This window comes from Oreochromis aureus, linkage group 10 (assembly GCF_013358895.1).
Source record: "Oreochromis aureus strain Israel breed Guangdong linkage group 10, ZZ_aureus, whole genome shotgun sequence".
Classification (NCBI taxonomy): Eukaryota; Metazoa; Chordata; class Actinopteri; order Cichliformes; family Cichlidae; genus Oreochromis; species Oreochromis aureus.
In genome coordinates, this window is record NC_052951.1 from 28,512,149 (window position 1) to 28,531,265 (window position 19,117).

General features: G+C 39.3%; 1 protein-coding gene across 1 annotated transcript in view; it reads left to right on the forward strand.

Moving 5' to 3' along the window:
- LOC116328509 (rho guanine nucleotide exchange factor 12-like) overlaps window positions 1-17,400 on the forward strand; it is a 48,913-nt gene extending 31,513 nt beyond the window's left edge. Inside the window, exons 17-36 of the mRNA XM_031750317.2 lie at window positions 634-685; window positions 834-1,043; window positions 1,284-1,431; window positions 2,297-2,448; window positions 2,545-2,691; window positions 3,861-3,946; window positions 4,657-4,782; window positions 7,100-7,214; window positions 7,344-7,444; window positions 7,554-7,631; window positions 7,719-7,794; window positions 7,953-8,120; window positions 8,764-8,851; window positions 8,941-9,021; window positions 9,130-9,212; window positions 9,580-9,885; window positions 10,163-10,381; window positions 10,470-10,666; window positions 12,431-12,503; window positions 12,599-17,400. Of these exons, the coding sequence (XP_031606177.2) occupies window positions 634-685; window positions 834-1,043; window positions 1,284-1,431; window positions 2,297-2,448; window positions 2,545-2,691; window positions 3,861-3,946; window positions 4,657-4,782; window positions 7,100-7,214; window positions 7,344-7,444; window positions 7,554-7,631; window positions 7,719-7,794; window positions 7,953-8,120; window positions 8,764-8,851; window positions 8,941-9,021; window positions 9,130-9,212; window positions 9,580-9,885; window positions 10,163-10,381; window positions 10,470-10,666; window positions 12,431-12,503; window positions 12,599-12,612 (2,520 nt within the window). The 3' untranslated portion in view covers window positions 12,613-17,400. The remainder of the gene's footprint in view (window positions 1-633; window positions 686-833; window positions 1,044-1,283; window positions 1,432-2,296; window positions 2,449-2,544; window positions 2,692-3,860; window positions 3,947-4,656; window positions 4,783-7,099; window positions 7,215-7,343; window positions 7,445-7,553; window positions 7,632-7,718; window positions 7,795-7,952; window positions 8,121-8,763; window positions 8,852-8,940; window positions 9,022-9,129; window positions 9,213-9,579; window positions 9,886-10,162; window positions 10,382-10,469; window positions 10,667-12,430; window positions 12,504-12,598) is intronic.
- Window positions 17,401-19,117: the final 1,717 nt, after the last annotated feature.

Below are 19,117 nucleotides of genomic sequence, written 5' to 3' on the forward strand. Positions count from 1 at the left end.
TTGAAGTCTGAGAAGCGGATGAGAGGAAGGTGAAAAAGCTCAAAAATCCAGAGCCAGAATGATAAACTTTGTCTGGCCGGTCACTTTTAGATTCAGCTTTTTAGATCCAATTAAAAGTTAAAAAACACTCGAAAGTCCTCTGCAGTAGGTCTTTTTTTGAGTTTACTGCAGTGCAGTTTATTAATCTTCCACAACTAAGAGCAGAGTCAAATAAACAAAGGCAACGTCAGGGTGTCAGACCTTAAGCACATGCAGCACAGAGACAAAGAGAAAGCTAGGAGCCACTTACTCCTCCTGTCTGTGCTAATTAGCCTTTCCAGTGCATTTAGCATGTTTACTCCACAACACCTCTCAACCGGGTGACTCCCAGTATGTTCAGCTTGCTTCCCAGTGTGTTCTGCCCACTGAGTGTATGAGAACCTCCCTTCAAGGCTGTGCTGGGACAGGCATACAACATCGAGGCACAGCTTCCCTGAGGTCACACAGAGTTCAGCTTTGAAGCACGGGGTTACACAGTCCTCACTCACGCTAACAGTAGTTTTTCCACACAGGTGACATGTGACTGACATTTAAGTAAACTTCTGAACTGAGAATCATTTACTCTAATGTGTAACTTATAATTATTTCCATCAGTTTCCCAACATCCGCCCCCCTCGGCGTCCGAGCAGAGTGGACCCCACCCCAGGTGAGAAGGACAAAAAAAAATACTTTAACCGTCAGGTATTTGCTGGCTCATTGCGTAAAGAGGTGTATCTGTGTATATTTGAGGGTGTACATAACATAACGTTATCAATGTAGTGTGTGATACTTCATGCTCATGGTTTTCTGCACAGTCGTGAAAGCTGTGGACCAGATCAAGCAGCGTCCGCCAAAGCTTCCTCAGTCGCCCCTTGGCATCTCTGAACCATCAGACCTGTCCACCACAAGTCCTGGACGGATCCGCGATGGATCAGATACCCAATTTTTGCCTGCCACCACCCTTCCTACGCACAGCTCCCCCACCACTCAGGTCTCAGAAGCAGGCGGACAAGAGTCAGAATCCAGTAAGATATTCCAGTTTTTGTTCGTTATCAGAGTTTGATAATTTTTTTTTATTTAATTGCCCCAATCTTCCATTACATGCGGGATGAACACAGCGTCACTCAGACACTATTTCTAGTTTCAGTAACATGTACTAAATATCCCTACCGAATAAGGATACTGTTGAATTTGTTAAATTAAAGCTCCATTTGAGTCTTAATTGTCTCATGTATTTTACTCTCCTTCTCTCCTTTATTCTACAGATGTCTCTCCGTTCTGCATCCAGCCCAGACCAGGCGACAGTGTGCAGTCTGCTGACAACCACGACGGCGTCTCCGGTCCAACCGGCACTCAGTTCGACTTCAGCCCCACCACAGTGGAGCAGCGGGATGAAGATCAGGAGGCCTTCAGGTAGTTGAAGTTGGGGATGCAGCTTCAAGTCTGTTTTTAAAAACATTTTTGGGCTGTGTGCCACTGCAAAGGAAATTTCTGGATTTAAAGGAAGTAACAGCAAACTAATGTACAATTTGAAAGCAAAGAAAGAAAACCAAATTCAATTCAATTTTATTTATACAGCATCAAATCACAACAGCAGTCACCTCAAGATGCTTTATATTGTAAGGTAGACGCTACAATAATACATACAGAGAAAAACCCAACAATTACATGACTCCCCTATGAGCAAGCACTTTGGTGACAGTGGGAAGGAAAAAATTCCCTTTTAACAGGAAGAAACCTCCAGCAGAACCAGGCTCAGGGAGGGCGACCCTCAGCCGCAACCAAATAAAAGTTGTATCCATTTTCAAAGAGTTTTTTGCATATATTGCATATAAATAACCAAAGAGTTGTTATTAATTTTAGTGAAGTCCCGCCACGTGAAACACATTATGCCACACTAACTGTGTTCCCTTTAGATCTCAATCAGTGCTCCAGGCTCATCAGAGGTATTTTGTAGCTATTAGTAGTACTGTTAATAGTACTACAGACAGCTCTTATCTGGGAATCTGCAAATTCACTATTATATTAAAAAAAAATAAAAGCTAAAAATCTACATATTTGGGGTTTGTTTGTTTTCACTTTACTGTCATGGTTGTCATGGGACAAACCATCTATTAGAAAGGCGGGCTGGGAATTTTTTTTAAATATCCTAATGATAAATATACTGATACTTTTTCAATAGTTTATTGTGTTAAATAAAAATTTAAATGCAGTAACTGTTTCCCTTTCTAATGCCACATTTATCTTTATAATAGCCAGTCTCTCTTTGTCTCTTTAGGATGGAGGTACAGGGTGACATCCAGAGTGAAGATGACCAAGGCGGAGAGGCTGAGTGTGAAGAAGATCCTCTGATCTGGCAGGTACTGGTCCCTCGAGGCGTCCTGATGAGCTTAACGCAACAAGAGATCAACCGGCAGGAAGTCATCAATGGTGAGTCGCCAATATTTCACATTTTTCCAAAATGATAAAAAAAAAAAAGAAATCTGCATTTATCTACATTTATGCGTTTGTCTGTTCGCTCTTTAGAGCTGTTCTACACTGAGCGTGCCCACTTGAGGATGCTGAAGGTGCTGGACTGTGTTTTCTGCCAGAGGCTGAACAGGGACGGCATCCTTCCACCAGAAGACATAAAGCACATCTTTATCAACCTGGAGGAAATCATTCAGCTTCATGGTAACAATCAGTTAGCTGCATGGTAACACATTTCACACATGACTGAGTAGGGGCGTGGCTGTAATTGTGTTAATGAGAGACGTACTGTTTCCTTCATCTACGGCGGATTTTCATATATTCTAATTGATTGATTTTTGGATTTTGGTCATTTCATGGTCCACTGAAAAATCATTACAGGGTAGTGACTGGAAGTTACTGGATATTACAATACAAGTAAAAGTTTATAATCTTATAAAAAACACTTACAGCACACATATTGTCCTTGTCACGCTGCCAATGGGCCAGATCCTGTAAACAAACCCTGAAAATTTCACAGTGACACACACAAATATAAAGCTGGCGTCATAGTAAATGACTCTCCATGGTCCCTTGTAGGTTAAACGGTGTGCTGACATAGTCATGACACGTCATTAGTGTTCACAGCCATGCCTTTTCCCTTTTAAGCCCTTAACAAGAACTGATTCAGGAAAACAGTCACAGGGAGAGGAGATGGTCCAGAGTGGGAGCTATAACAAGAGGGTCACGTGGTTTTAAATTTCAATCCCAATCCCCCAAAAATAAAAACTGAATGGAACGATTACACAGATTTTGTTCACAATAGAGCACAGAAAACGTATCAGATTCTTAAAGTGAGACGTTTGACTACTTTATAAAAAATATTAGCTCGTTTTTAGTTGATGGTAGCAATAAGTCTCAAAAAACTCAGTACAGGGCCGTGTTTACTGCTGTGTCACATCCCCTCTTCTTTTAACAACTGAGGAGACCTGCTGCAGACTTTTTGTTTGGACTTTGGTGAGTTTGCACTAAGGAACTGAAACTTCTTTTCACTACTTACTTACCTTTCCAGCTGTTTGTCCCTGTCCCTGGTTTGTGTTGCTGCCATCAAATTCAAAATGAGCTTTTTTAAAATTATTTTTTATAAAATACTAAAAAGTCTCAGTTTTAAGATTTTGTATGTTCTCTGTGTTTTAGTGTGAATAAAAGATGAGTTTATGAGATTTGCAAATCGCTGCATTCTGTTTTTATTTACTTTTTATGCAGCGTTCCAACTTTTTTGGAATTGGGGTAAAAACTTTAGTTTTAGAAATATGTGAGTCATCACCAAACTAGCTGGTGAGTATTTTTGGATGTTTTTAAAAAAATAAATAAATCTTCTCGCTGTGCTCCAGTCTCTATAACAGAACAAATGACTGCAATCAGGAAGAGGAACGAGACGTCAGTGATCGGTCAGATCGGAGATGATCTCCTGGGATGGGTAAGGCTAGCTTCAAGTATCTGTGAGAGAGGACAGGGTTTATTAGTATTTTTAGTCATATTTCACCTTTTGCCCAGACTAGATAAATGGTAAAGAGGTCTTCACAATCCCCACATTACATTATCTTAAAGACTTTTGAGGTCCATATGTCTTTTCCCACAGCACCACCATCAGGTCAAAATCAAAATTTGGGCAACAATTTGGTTTTAGTAAATAAATGCCAGCAAACCTAAAACATTCCTATCAGCCTCAGCCTTTGTGTTTAGTCTTGATAGTGAAATATTATCCTGCTAACACGACAAAGGTACGTGTTCCAGTACCAGTGGTTGAGGCAGAAGAACGCTGTTAGTTTAGTGTCTACCTCATCACTCCCCTCTAATATGTTATGTGTAGAAACCTAGAAATGGTCAGTTAATGTCCGAGCAGACCTACAGGTGGATCCTGTGATGGTGGAGGTGTCATAAGGCAGAGGCAATCAGTGCAAGTTCTTTGCCTGAATTATCTGGCAGGCTTTGCTTCTTTATTTATACCTAAAAGCATCAATGTGTAAGTAGATGCCTTCTGCTGGCATGGCTGCAGGTTCTCTGTTTTGTTTTTAAAAATATTTTCAGAGTTGTTTCAGTAGAAATCATCAAGTACATCATGCACTCTTAGCACGTAAGCTGGAAATATTTAAGCATTTTATGCTTTCTCTGTGCACTCGCATCCAGTTCAGTGGGGAGGAAGAGCAAAAGTTAAAGAGAGCAGTGGCAACCTTCTGCAGTAACCAGCCGTCTGCACTGGAGCTCATCAAGACGAGGCAGAAGAAAGACCAGAAATTCAACCTGTTCATGCAGGTGAGTGCAAGACTTCCACTGCAGTCTACCACCAGGAGGAAGGTGACTTTGGATGAGACCGATATTGGCAGGCAGAAGAACATTCGATTAAGTTTTAATTAGTGTGCCAGTTCACAACAATTGTAAGCTGGAGACCTTGTATCATTATAGAAAAAAATCCAATGATCCGACATTCTCCAATGAGCTCCCTTTATAGCAGGAAGAGACCCGAACAAGGCTCGGGAGTGCAGATACCGCCCCTCACGACCTGCTGTGGGTGTAGGGAAAGTGTAGGAGCTAAGGCTCTAGATCAGTTACATGAGGCTCAGAAGCCAAAGATACTTCTAGAGATTTGACCCAAATTGTATCTGTCTATTCAAAAATCTAAGGAGTTTGGAAAGAAAAGCAACTGGATTTTTTAAAGTTTCTTGAAGACATTTCTCTCATCCAAGAAGTTTCTTCAGTTCTAAGACCAAACAGTGGAGAGTCCACTACTGATCATGTGCCTCAGCTCAAGGTGTGAAAAAGGGTGTGAGTCAAAAAAGTTAAAGAAGTCCAGTGGTTTTCTTTCTGAACTCCTTAGATAACTTTGCCCTGGATGACTGAGAACCTACACAGAGACACAGGATGAGTAAGTATCCATCTCCGTATGGAGAATGGATAAGAACAGTGGCACAGTTGGCTGTATATGAGACCCTTACATTCAGTTTATTGGAGATGCTTCATGACTACATGCTTACTTAGGACCCTTGTACCAGGTGGCTTTTTGCAGCTTAAAGAACTTTTAAGTTACCCAGTAAATGTAACATAAGGATAGAACGTCTTGATGCATTCTCAATCATCCAGGAAAGTAAATCTCCAAAAGTTGATTCTGTTCATCTGCACGTAGCGTTTTGTGGGAGAAACGTTACGTCACTCATCCAAGTGACTTCTTCAGTCTCAGCTGACTGCAGGTTTCCCAATCTTATAAACAGTACATTTGCATAATGACTGCAACCAGCCCACTGAAGGAACAATGGACTGGGAGGTCAGTTCCTTAATCATAATTATGCAAATTCCCATGACCATTGATCAACAATCACTGACCTAAACCCACTGATCAAAGAACACTGATCAATGGCCATGAGTACCATTCACAGAGAGTTGGGGAATGGCTGCAATCACAGCATTGTAAGATGGCGAAAGATGTACCCTTAGGCCCCCTCCTCGATTCAGAGATGGTCTTTCCCTTTTCACGTAAATGGCCTCCTTGACTCTCAGCTCAAACCAGCGTTCCTCCCTGTCCAAGATGTGTACATCCTCATCATTGAAAGAGTGTCCACTGGCCTGTAGGTGTAAATAAACTGCAGAGTCCTGGCCTGACGAGGTAGCTCTTCTGTGTTGTGCCATCCGCTTCGCTAGAGGTTGTTTGGTTTCCCCGATGTATAAATCCTGGCAATCCTCCTGGCACTTAACAGCGTACACTATGTTGCTCTGTTTGTGTCGGGGGACCCGATCCTTGGGGTGGACCAATTTTTGGCGCAGCGTGTTTTGGGGTTTAAAAGCCACAGAGACCCGGTGTTTAGAAAAAATGCGTCTCAGCTGCTCCGATACTCCTGACACATATGGGATCACTACAGGTTTTCGCCTGGGCAGCGGTTGTTCTTTTCTCCTGGATCGACTGGAGCTTTCTTTAGGTGCCTTCCCAGCTTTGACAAAAGTCCAGGTGGGATGTGTTGGTCCACCGAGTTAATGTGATCCGTGAAATGTAGTGGGTTTTGGTCAGTGGTTGTTGATCAATGGTCATGAGAATTTGCATAATTATAATTAAGGAACTGACCTCACAGCCCATTGTTCCTTCAGTGGGCTAGTTTCAGTCATTATGCAAATGTACTGTTTATAAGATTGGGGAAACCTGCAGTCAGCTGAGACTGAAGAAGTCACTTGGATGAGTGACGAAACGTTTCTCCCACAAAACGCTACGTCCAGATGAACAGAATCAACTTTTGGAGATAAGGATAGAAGTGACAATACACACTTAATAATTAGGTTGGTTGGTGCAATGGGACACCCCCCCCCCCTTTTTTTTCTTTTATTTTTTATCTAAATTTTAGGTCTTTGATTAAATCTGTTGTATTATTATTTGTTAAAGATTTCATCCATCTTTTGTCTGTTCTTTTGTTTCTATTTTGTCTAACAAATGTCTGCATTTTGGGAGTTAAAGTAGAACATTGCAGTATCCCATAAGCTCGAATATTTCAGATTTTTTTTATTGTCTCATATAATATCTGTTACAGAGGTTTTTTGTTGTTGACCTTCCTCATTCCTTGCTCTTCTCTTCCTTGTTGTCATTCTTCAGGAAGCTCAGAGCAACCGTTTGTGTCGCAGGCTGCAGCTCAAAGACATCATCCCTGTAGAAATGCAGAGAGTGACCAAATACCCGCTCCTGCTGGATAACATTGCCAAGTACACAGGTATAAATAAGATTTTATACATTTTAGTACAGATTCTGAAAACCGATTATCTTTTTCATTGAGGGGGAACAATTGATTTTAGTTTAATCATCAAGAACTGTTGGCTATGTTGGTTTTTTGTTCTTGTAGAGGACATTGAAGAAAGGAAAAAGGTGAAGAGAGCTGGAGACTGTTGTAAAAAGATCCTCAACCATGTCAACCAAGCTGTGAAAGAGGCTGAAAACAAACAGGTACACACATTAGAATCATTTATTTAATCATTCTATTTAGAGAAATGTGCAGATTCATACAGGCTGAGATTAGGAAGTGTATTTTATGAGTTGTGTTGTATCTTAACAGCGGCTCGAGGAGTATCAGAGAAGGTTAGAATTCTCGTCTCTGAAACAGAGTGAAAACCCTGTGATCCTGGAGCTGAAGGTAACAAACTTGTGTTTTAATCCCTGTTTACCTCCTGATATTTACTCTGTATTGTTTATGAAGTTCTGCCATGTGTTGTGCTTGCAGAATCTGGACCTCACCAAGAGGAAGATGGTTCATGAGGGTCCTCTCTCCTGGAAAGTCAATAAGGAAAAGACAATTGGTGTGTACACATCAGTATATGACAATAAGATTAAAAAGACTATAATATCAGACATTTTTGTAGATAAAATATTTTTTCAGGTTTATTTTTGCATCCAAAATGAGACAAAACTTGTCAGATACACATACAGTTTTATATCACTAGTGTTTTCCTTTCAGAACTGTACACACTCCTCTTGGAGGATATCATGGTCTTGCTGCAGAAACAGGATGAGCGCCTGGTCCTAAAGTTTCATGGCAAAAACACGGCCAGTGTTGTCGACACCAAGCACACCTTCAGCCCCATCATCAAACTCAACACGGTCTTGGTTCGACCTGTCGCAACTGGTAAGAACCGCAGACAAGTGGAAATGCTTTCAGGTTCAACCACACTGAGCATCTCCATAGTGCGGTGGTTTACTCCTAACAAGCAAAGCATCCCTGGTTGAAGGAGTCACAGATCCCATTAGGGGTTGTATCAGGAAGGGTGTCAGGAGACAGGAAAGCTTGGAAAAAAAGACCAGAGGAAGACATTCAGTATATCCCGCAGTGTGGATTCAAACAATACAATAGGTCGCCTGGTCTCTCCAGTGAGCTAAACCAGCATTTAGCTCAACATTTAGCTTAGCTTAGTTTAGCATTTAACTAAACCAGTATTTAGCTCACTGAAATAAGTTTAGAACCTTTTTTTACACCCATAAAAACACAGAGATAGTGTTATGTTCTCAATTGTGTCGAAGATGCCGAAGATTTTGGTTGGCATGCCAACTTTCCTCAGCCATTGTAGGAATTACAGTTTTACTGTGAGATCCTCACTGAGAACTTAGCATGCTAACCTTAGCTTTTAACTTAACTTCACAAGTTTCTTTGTCTTTTCATGTCAGTAACATTAGTTTCTGTATATTTTTCTATGTACACCATCTATTTTGAATGCAAATGTCGCTTTTGTGTCATGTGGACCAATCCTTGTTTGAAATTTTCTCTTCATCAGACAACAAGTCTTTCTTCGTTCTGTCCATGTCCGAAAACGGGGCTCAGATCTACGAGCTGACGGCTCAGACGGTGTCTGATCAGAGAATGTGAGTGTCGCACCAAAACAATGCTCTTGCGGCTTCATCTCATCACTTTTAGTCTGTTTCATCCAGCTGTGTCACCTCTGTTGCTCCAGGTGGCAACATCTGATCACACAGTGTGCGGACGCCATGAAGGCCAAACCCCACAGGAGGGACACGCCTCCACCTCAGTCTGAGTGAGTCCGCTAATGCTGCAGACATTGTCACTGGTATTGTTGTTTGAGTTTTGTGTTGTTTTTGTGGGTTTTTTTTAATTCACTGTTTACAATGTAAATGTGTTTCAGTGCGGAGCGGGATGCTATTAATATAATCAACAATGGGATGCCTAAACTGAGCAAAGATGAGACGCAGAGTGTCCATTCTGCAGGTATCTATATGTGTTTGTCAGTACCAAAAGTACTGATGGATAGATGAATCTATGGCTTTTTTAAATGATATATTAAATCATAGATGTCAAATTAATTTTACATCATGGGTCACATGCAGCCCACTGAACCAGCGAAACTCCACCGATGTTTAACTACAAACACAAGTTCAATTTCAACAATGCACCTCAGTCTTTGTACGTAATAAAAAAGTGCTGCTGTAGTAAATGAATGAAATCTGTCAGCACAAATCAATAAATGTGAAAAATTATAGAAAAAATCCTATAAATCTTTTACCCCCATGTGTACCCTGTTGTTGTTCATGGTTTTCTTTCTAATGCTTCATCACATTTTTAATTTAAATCCCAGATATCAGCATCTCCGATAAAGAGGCCGCCTCTACTTCAGACATTCAAGATCCACCGGAGAGTCTGAACCCCTTCGATGGGTTGAGATCAGAAGATGAAGAAGAGGAGCTGCCAATGACAGACAGGCAGGAGGAAGAGGAGCAGAATGGAGAGGTGGATGAAGCGGAGCTAGAGGCTTTCCTGGATGGGCAGCTGGCGGAGAGACTGCTGCAGGAAGGTTCGCGGCTTGGCATTGCCCTTGAAAATGAAGAAGCGCACAATGCTTTTGTCATGCCTTGCTCCAAAGCTGAAGAAGCTCTAAAGACACGTAAGTCCTGATTACCTGTCGGTAGCAGTAAGCACTGTGGATAGTTTTGACCCTGAAATTTTTGTTTTACCATTAAGCTCAGGTTAATTCAAATAAATTCAGTTTTATTCATATAGCCCAGACAATCAAAGAATCCTCTTTGAGCAAACACTTGGCAACAGTAGGAAGGAAAAAGTTTCCTTCAACAGGAAGAAACATCCAGCAGAACCAGTGTTTAATGTTAAAGAGAATATGCTGACATTCACATCAGGGAAATAACCGCTGATGTCTGTTTCAGTGGCGATGCTGAAGCAGGCAGTCTTCACACACATGTTAAGCAGAGAAGCAGAGGAGGAAACGGAGGAGAGCAAGCCGAGTGGAGCCCGTGGGAGTCAGTCGAGTCCTTCTTTGCCTGAGAGCCCAGAGGGGCCCTCTGCTACCTGTGATGGGAGCCAGGTGTCTGAAAGTTTACAGAAAGAAGACCTGCAGCCTCCACCTGAGGCTGCTGAACGTAATGGTACTGCTGTACTCTAGTAATAAGAATTAATGACCAAAATGTACTTGCGTAACTATCTCACCATCTCCTGATCTGCATCTCCACCCAGGTGGCTTTGTGGTCCTGGATTTCCCCGGCTCTGAGGAAAGCAGCACTGATGATGATGTCGGAGTTGGAAGTGATGTTGGGATCGACATGAGGAAACTGCTGTCTTCTTCCTCGCAGATGGGAGGCGGAGGCCCCAACCTCAGTCGGCAGCTCATGACCCACCTGCGCCTCCTACAGGCCGATCTGCAGTATCTTAAGGTACCTTAGTATCTGAGGGCTGCTTTCTGTATTCGCAAAACCTAAACATGGTGGGATGTCTCGCCTTCAGTGAGTCAGCTTTGTGATGTTAAATCTACTGGAGAGTGTTGCCCTACCACACCAGATCTCTGTTTTCTCTACCAGCTGTTTGTAGCCAGGGGATGATTTTCATATATTTGCACTAAAAAGCACAAAATGACCATGTGATAGCAATGCTGTTGTGTTTTTAATGTCTCTTTTTACTTGAACAGCAATATTAGGGCCAAATGTTTAATGCAGTAAGTAAGCAGTTTTGGGGTCATTGCTCAGAAAAGTAATATATTACTCATTAGATGTTCAGCAGCTGCCTAACAAGCAGACACAAACGTTATAAGGTTAAAAAAAACTACTGATCCAAGCCCAGATGCAGGTTTGTTTTTAAAAGATTTTAAATTTGGTACATAAATAAGGAAAAACCTTAGTCCTGCTTACTCTTCGACTAAACTAGACTTTATTTTTTCATAAATCAGAGCCTGAAAAATAAATGGTCTGGAGGATGGTTTGCATTTGGATGTACTTCTTCTAATGAAGTCATGTTCTCTGTTTGTATTAAGATTATGCAAAAATATATTTACCTCCTCACATCTTCAGTTATATATTTTTTTTCTACCCTCTAACATAGTGTACTTTTTTTGTATTTATATTTTTCTCCCAGACATTTTTGTAGTTTTTTAAAGTGGTCCTTCCTTCAGTCCTTAGGCACTTTGTTATCTTGTGTTAACTCAGACTGTGTGTGTTAGCTCGTAACACAGTCTGACAGGGATAAAATAGCATTTTTAGCATCAATAAGGTGATTCCCACAGAGCCATCAGTCAAACTTGGCATTTTAGCATGGTGTGAAGGATGAAAAGAAGAAGTGTCAGGCCTAAAAACAACAACAACAACAAAAACAATCTACAGTAAATGAAGAGTATCTGAAATTCAAATCATTAACTGGCATCTGAGTATCTTTTACATAACACAAGAAAAACATCTGGATTTTCCCCCAGGTAATGTAATTTAAATGTGTTTTTAATTTGTAATTAACATATGTATCTTCTCCTAAATTCTTAAAAACTTCGACGCGAAATGTAACTGAATGAACAATATAATCATCGTATTATTATAAGTGTCTCAGATAACCACTGGTATGAACTGGACCATACCTCTGGTCTGTTAATAAGAGATGAGGATCAAGGAAAATAGTTTTTACAGCTTTAAGACCGTAAAGCTGAGAGTCATATCTATTTAATAATTGTTACAGTTTTTGTGAGTTTTTGAGACGTCATTGTAAGTGTGATTTCCTCCCCCCCCCAAAAAAAAAGAAAAATCTAAACAAGTTGCACAATATTAATTACTTAATTACATTTTTAGTAACACATTTAAAAATGCAGAATATAGCAAATATCATCCAAATTAAATCTCATATGTGCAAATTAATATTACATATTTTTTTATTGTCAGGTGATTCAAACTATTGATTTTAAATAAAAATGTAGTTTTCTGGGAATTATTGAATGGTTAGTGCTTTAAAGGGTTACTCTAACACCAGTGTGTGTTTACAGCTGCTTTAATATTTACAGGTAAAATGTCTCTCTGCAATCACCATCTCTGCATTAAGAGAACATTTTTTTTCTAAATTCCTGTTTTGACTCCTGCATTTAAGCCCATTTTGTCAGTTTGGCTGTATCTGTGTCTGACCTGTGGGCCACAGTCAGTTGTGCTGTAATGATGATCTGCTTCCAGGACATAGAGCTGAAGTACAACGAACTGCGACAAACGCACGGCGACGCAGCCACAGACTCCGATGACAACAACGGTGTGTTTTTAATTCTCTCGGTCATCTCACTTTCATCAGCTTCGCGCTCGCTTTAATGTTTTGTATTTCAAACTCTCTTTCTGGTATTTTTTCAGATGGGATTCAGTGACAAAAGGCTTCCTGCTCTCTCGGCTGTCAGAGCCAAGTTTCATGTCGCTGCGTGCTCACCTTCCTCCACCTTTTACCACTAAAGGATTAATGTCTGATCTCCTACTTCAAAGGACTGGGTCATCGTCGCAGTCTGAATTACTCCACTATAAACTCTTTCACAAAGCAGGAGCAGAAGAGACATATCACCGAGTTATTCATGGACACTTTTTACTATAATTATAATAATCACTGACTGCATAAATTATCTGAAACACTGGATATAATGAATGGAAAAAGGCTAAGCCGACCATCTGACGTCACAGATGTTCAGCAGAGAAGAAGTGAGACATTATGACTGTGACCAGTACTGAAGGAAGATTTTCCTCTTCAAATCTCAGTGTAAAAACCTGCAATAGAAAATAACCTCTACATTATAGATAGAGTCGATATACAAGTGCTCAATAAAATGCCAAAATGGAAGGCTAAAACACTCATTCCAACCATAAAATTTACCCAGGTGGGATTTAATGCTGTTTTTAGCCAAGCTTTGCATTTAATGTTAAGCAGGTGACGGTCTGCTTTGGATCAAATATCTAACAAAAACTCTGAAGCTCACAAATTTACACCCTGTATATTTTTTCAATTACAAGCACAAATATAGTAAGGCGGTTTAATGCTGTGATTTCTATACAAAGACTCATAGACGTGTCAGTTTCAAATGTGTATTCCACCGGTGGTTTCTGGAGGGTTGCAGAGAGGTATGTGGTGCTGCAGCAAAAAAATGCTCCTTGCAAACCCTTTGATCGCTAGCAGATTCTATTGGTTGTCCATAGCTTGCATGAAAGATGTCAACTTATCTTAAAAAGCATTCGACAACTACTTGCTTAGCAGTAAAAACCAGAAACTTTAAAGTTGACTTGTGAGTTTTCAAGTTGTTTGCAGACAAAACAGCCTCTTTCGTGCAAACTACAGGCAGCTGTGGCAGTCTATTGGCCAAAGCAATCACACCAGTCACTTTGTTCCCCAGTGACGAGTGGTTGTCTGGGTATTTTCTATTTTAATTTTAAATTCTAAGACCTTAACAAATCAGTGGGCTTTAGAGTTTGCGATAGGTGTTTTTTTCCTCCCTGCTTTTCAGTCTTAGCTAAGCTCAGCTAAGCTAGCACACTTGACCGGTCTGGACTTTACGCACAGTATATGATGCTTGTATTTGCCGCATTAACACAATTTCAGGAAGACCAAGATGATTCTCATTATTCTGATTTCGGAGCATCAGAAAAGCTAAATACGAATTTGTTGTAAATTTGCTTTTATTGTGTTACATACTGTATGTGTAGGTTGTTAACAAGTGACACCAGATGGAAACAAAACAGTGTGACGTTCCTTTTAGCTCAGTTGATCAAATTAGTGCTAATACTGAACTTTATGTGGGTTTAACTTTGACTTTGCAGCTGCGATGCTCTCAGTTTATGAGATAAATTGGAGGATTTAGAAGTTTTAATTTCTCACTGACTGTGGGATACATTCTATAGTTAAGATTTGATTCATTAACATGAACGTCTCATTTTAAGTAAGAAAAAAAGGAAAAGTGAAAATCCCAGTTTCTTATGATGGCAGGTTGATTTAGCGTTTTATCTCAAGAAAACTAAAAGGTAATTTATTGAGATAATAAGATGGTCTATCCCAGAAGCATTTTGTTTTCCTGTTATTATGTGAAGATTATAGGAAAACCCAATAGCTCTTACCTACCTTGACTACTTATGAATTGCAGAATTACTAAAGTGGCATGTGCTGCTTCAGCTGGGCTAATCCTAATAATTAGAGGACAACAGGGACCTTTTTTAACGGACTGGCACAGAGTGACCAAGAACAAGGTTTGGTGAATCCAACTGGAATCTAAAAATTCAATTAAAATTAAATACATTGAGAAGAAGTGGCATAGAAAACAGTAGGTACACTTTTCAAGCATATTCACAGTCCTGTGCCTTAATACAGTATTACTAACATTATAGTAGAATTACATGCATGTGTGCAAGAGTTTAAAATATTTTTTGCATTACAGCTGTTCCAGAGTCATGTAAGAAGTATCCAGACTTGAGTTTAAAATAAATCCTACAAAAGAAGTAGGCAATTAAACAAGAAATAAAAAAGTTTCTGCATAAAAGTAAAAGTACTCCTTATGTAATATGACCTTTCTTTGAGTCTAATACATGATACTGTATTGCTGGATCATAATTCATTATGTTTATATACAGTGGTGTGAAAAAGTGTTTCCCTTCTTCCTGATTTCTGAGTGTTTGGCATATTTCTGACAGTTAAATGTTTCTGATCATCGAACAAATGTTAATGTTAGACAAAGATAACATGAGTAAATACAAAATGCAGTTTTTAAATGATGGTGTCAGTGATTAAGGGAGAAAAGTTATCCAAACCTGCCTGGTCCTGTGTGGAAAATTAGCTGAGTTCAGTTTCACCAAACAGGCCTGATTACTGGCAGACCTGTCTGACAAAGTGACGCAGGCTAAAAGATCTCAAAAAGCAACACACCATGCTACAATCTAAAGAAACAGCTAAGTAGCAAAGTCACTGACATCTATCAGTCTGGAAAGGGATACGAAATCCATTTCTAAGGCTTTGGGACTCCAGTGAACCACGGTGGGAGCCATTAGTGACCGGCCGACCAAAATTAGCACATCAACGAATCATCCAGGAGGTCTCAAAAGAACCCAGAACAACATTAAAGAACCGCAGGCTTCACATATCTAAGTTAAAGTCAGAGGTCATGATTCAACAATAAGAAAGAAACTGGGCAAAAATGGCATGCATGGGAGAGTTCAAGATGAAAACCAAAAAGAACACAAAGGGTTCTGCAGCAGGACAATGATCCAAAACACACCAGCAAGTCCACCTCTGAAACAAAAGGAAGACTGGAGTGGCCCAGTCCAAGTCCTGACCTGAATCCGACTGAGATGCTGAGGAGGTGGTTTCATGCTGGGAAATCCTCTCAATAAATGGGTGAAAAACAAGAATTCTGGGCCAAAATTCCTCTACAGCTCTGTAAAAGACTCATTGCCAGTTACTGCAAACGCTTGATTGCAGTTGTTGCTGCTATGGGTGGCCCAACCAGTTATTAGGTTTAGGGTATTCACTTTTTCACACAGAGCTATGTAGGTTTGGTTTTCTCTCCTAATAATAAACAACTTCATTTAGAAAGTGAACTTTGTGTTTAGTTGTTATCTTTGTCTTATATATAAATTTGTTTGATGATCTGAAATATTTAAGTGTGGCAAACATACAAAAAACAGGAAATCAGAACGGGGGATAGCCATTTTTTTTACATCACTGTAAGGCATTAGTGTGTATGTCACTTTAATTTTGCAACTGGTGATAATTTAATTATTTACTGCTGTGTAACAGTACAGTAATTGAATTGAACCCCTCCTCCTATCCATGCTCTCATCCAGTAACGCTGAACATTGTAAGATTTGCAGTGTAACTGAGCTGTGCGATGACACCAGGAAGTAACAATAACTTCTTTGAGGTGGGGAAGGGCAGTGCCACCCCGTACCAATCTTGAATACGCCCATGTAGGAAAGATCTGAACAGAAATAATAACATAACTAAATAAATAACTTGTTCATCTCACTAGAAAACAAGTTTAATTGCCTCAAGATAAATTACTAGATAAATTGATTTGTTCTCACAAGATGAAAAATTGCGTTAAAAAATCTTTTTAATTATGTGCATGTCCGTTATCATCATCTGTATTCCTCTAATTACTATACGCTTGCCAGTTACCATTGCCTCTGTATGATTTTGGATAGAAATGCAATGCTGTATAGCAGCTGACTTAAACAGTCACAGAATTTAAACAACCTGAAGCACTTAAATGTAGCAAAAAACAAACAAAACAAAAAACTAATGTCCCCAGTCTGCAGTCCATCAGTTTTATCTTTCTATCAAATAAACAATAAATCAAAAAACAAACAAAAATCACTCAAAAATAAAATGCAGATGGACAAAAAACTCTGAAAATAATGATTCAGATGGTTGATTGATGTTGTTGATTGTAGGTTTCCCAGTTGTTTTGTCCAACCTGTGTTTAATCTGTAAAAATACGTTCACGCGGCATCTGCACCTCACTTTTAAGGTTGGACTGAAAATATATTCACCGGCCACAAGACTGCGCCGTGGCTCCAGTTTGTGGATAAATATGTTCAGGCAAAAACGATGACTGCTTTGGACTGTGTTCAGGGTAAAGGCGTATATTGTACAATGACTGCATGTCAGTAATTTTGTTCGTGCTTTTACTTGCACCTTTTTGTTTCACACCATGCTATCATGTAATGCTTTAACACAACCTGCTCAAAAAGAGGAGAATTAATCCATTTTATAAATGTTATTTTAAATGTTATATTTTTTGTTACATTGTTATTAACTCTGTTAACATGTTTATGACACAAGAAGCTCCTTTTTTGTGAAAATTAAGGAAAAGATGAATGGGAATTTTTGTTTACTTTTAGTTCATCTTGATGGGGAAGCGAGATAACAGACTTGGCTTAAAAAATGAGCTAAACTTTGCCCTGAAAAGTGAAGCGAATGCTCAAGTGCCTTAAACTTGTTTTTGTCCTACTGGCCAGCAGGGGGCAGTACATCTGGTTACAAAAAGAAGTCCGGTTGTACAGAAGTCTATGTGAAAATGACCCTACTGCTGATTGACTGAGTAAACAGTTTTCATGTGCATCAATGGAACATGATGTTTAGTTTGTATTCCCTATTACGATAATAAATCAGGGTTTAGGATGCACCAGTCTTGTGATTGACAGGTTGCTATGGTATCGGGATACAGTTTGACTGGTTTCTCAATCAGATCCACTCTATAGACATACAAGAGGAGTATAACATCAGTTTGTAAGGACCCATTATGAAACCTCTGATTTTAAATTATGGGTCTAATCATCTGGTGTTTTTAGAGCTAGAAGGAAGGAGCAGTGGAGTGTAACCTGTCAGTTAATGCTAGCCTACTTAACGTGGGACTCTACAGGATTTGACCAATTTAAATGCATCAATATAGATGCCGTCTTTGATTAAGTCTTGTAAAGTACAGTTTCACCTCTTCATGCTGCTAAGAGCGAATAAGTGCCGAAAACAGTTCATCGAATGTCTACTTAAGACAAGCTCTGGAGGCAGCTTCCCATATTAAAATGCCCAACTTAGTAACTTAATGGCATTTAAATGCATGTTTTTATCCTGATAGAAAAGAAAACTAAAAACAAAACACGCTTGACCTGTGTAGATAGTTTTCACACGTGCTCTGACTTATGAAACTTAACAATTTTTATGGTTTTGGTGCATCTTTATTAAATGTATGTAGTATATAATATGGCCTTCCTCTATACCAGAGAAGGAAATATAATATACTACATTCATATACAAGCTTGTGCTTCAGTTTTAGTGAATGAGATTTACTATTACTATTTCTAGTCTAGTATATAGTCAACTACAGCGGCCTAGCAAAACTAAAGAAAAATATTTTTTTTAAAAACACAACAGACATTAAATAAAACACAATGGAGATGGAAAAAAAGACAAAATGCTCACAAAAAAGTCCTTAAAAAAACAAAAAGGAAAACACTAACATGATGGAACAGCAGTGGAAACGACAAACTAACAGAAAACATCTAATAGCAAACATGTATCTACAGTACTGAATGAAACTTGATTAAAACACACTTTATATTGCATGTTTTTCTTCCCAAAATGTACTGCATCAGATCTATATTTTATAAAGGTTCTCCCAAGGAACAAAGCTCAAACAAAGATGTTTCAAACTCATTTAGACTAAATTAAAGGGAAAAAATGTGAATGCTACAATGAGGTGACTTTGTTATGCTGTTGAGCCTGGTTTCAGTGCAGTTGTCCCATTAGAAGAGATTCTGAGTGATCCAAAGGGAAGTGGGTCAAAGAACTGTTTGATGATTAGAAAACTGAGCTGTTAATTATATATGCTCTTTGCAGCCATCAGATCTCAACCTAACTGAACACCTTAAAACACTTATTAAAACTTTATGAAAAAACTTTATCAGTCTTATACAGGTGCTGTCCCTGAAAAGTCCTTAGGATGTGTGAAAGTAACAAAAAAGGAGACAAGATGTCAGAATTACCAATTAAATTAGTATTTTTTTAATTAAATAATTCAACAAAATAAAAACACAATACAACCTAGATGTTGGTCACTAAGCAGTAATTCAGAAAAGCTACATGATCAGTGCCCTCCTTTAGCTGAACTCTACATCCAGGAACATTTCCAAAGCACGCGTGGTAGTTAAAAAACAACAAAGTGTTTGACACATTTTGTAAAAATGCAAAATAGCTGAGATGTCCTACAAACCACTCGCATATGTCACGCAGCGGGATAATTTGCTACTTTTTCCAAATGGCAAGTAACAATAACTCCATTATGAAAAGGTGTAAAAATCTCTGAGCAAACAACAATCAGAAACAGACTTGATGAGGGTGGACCG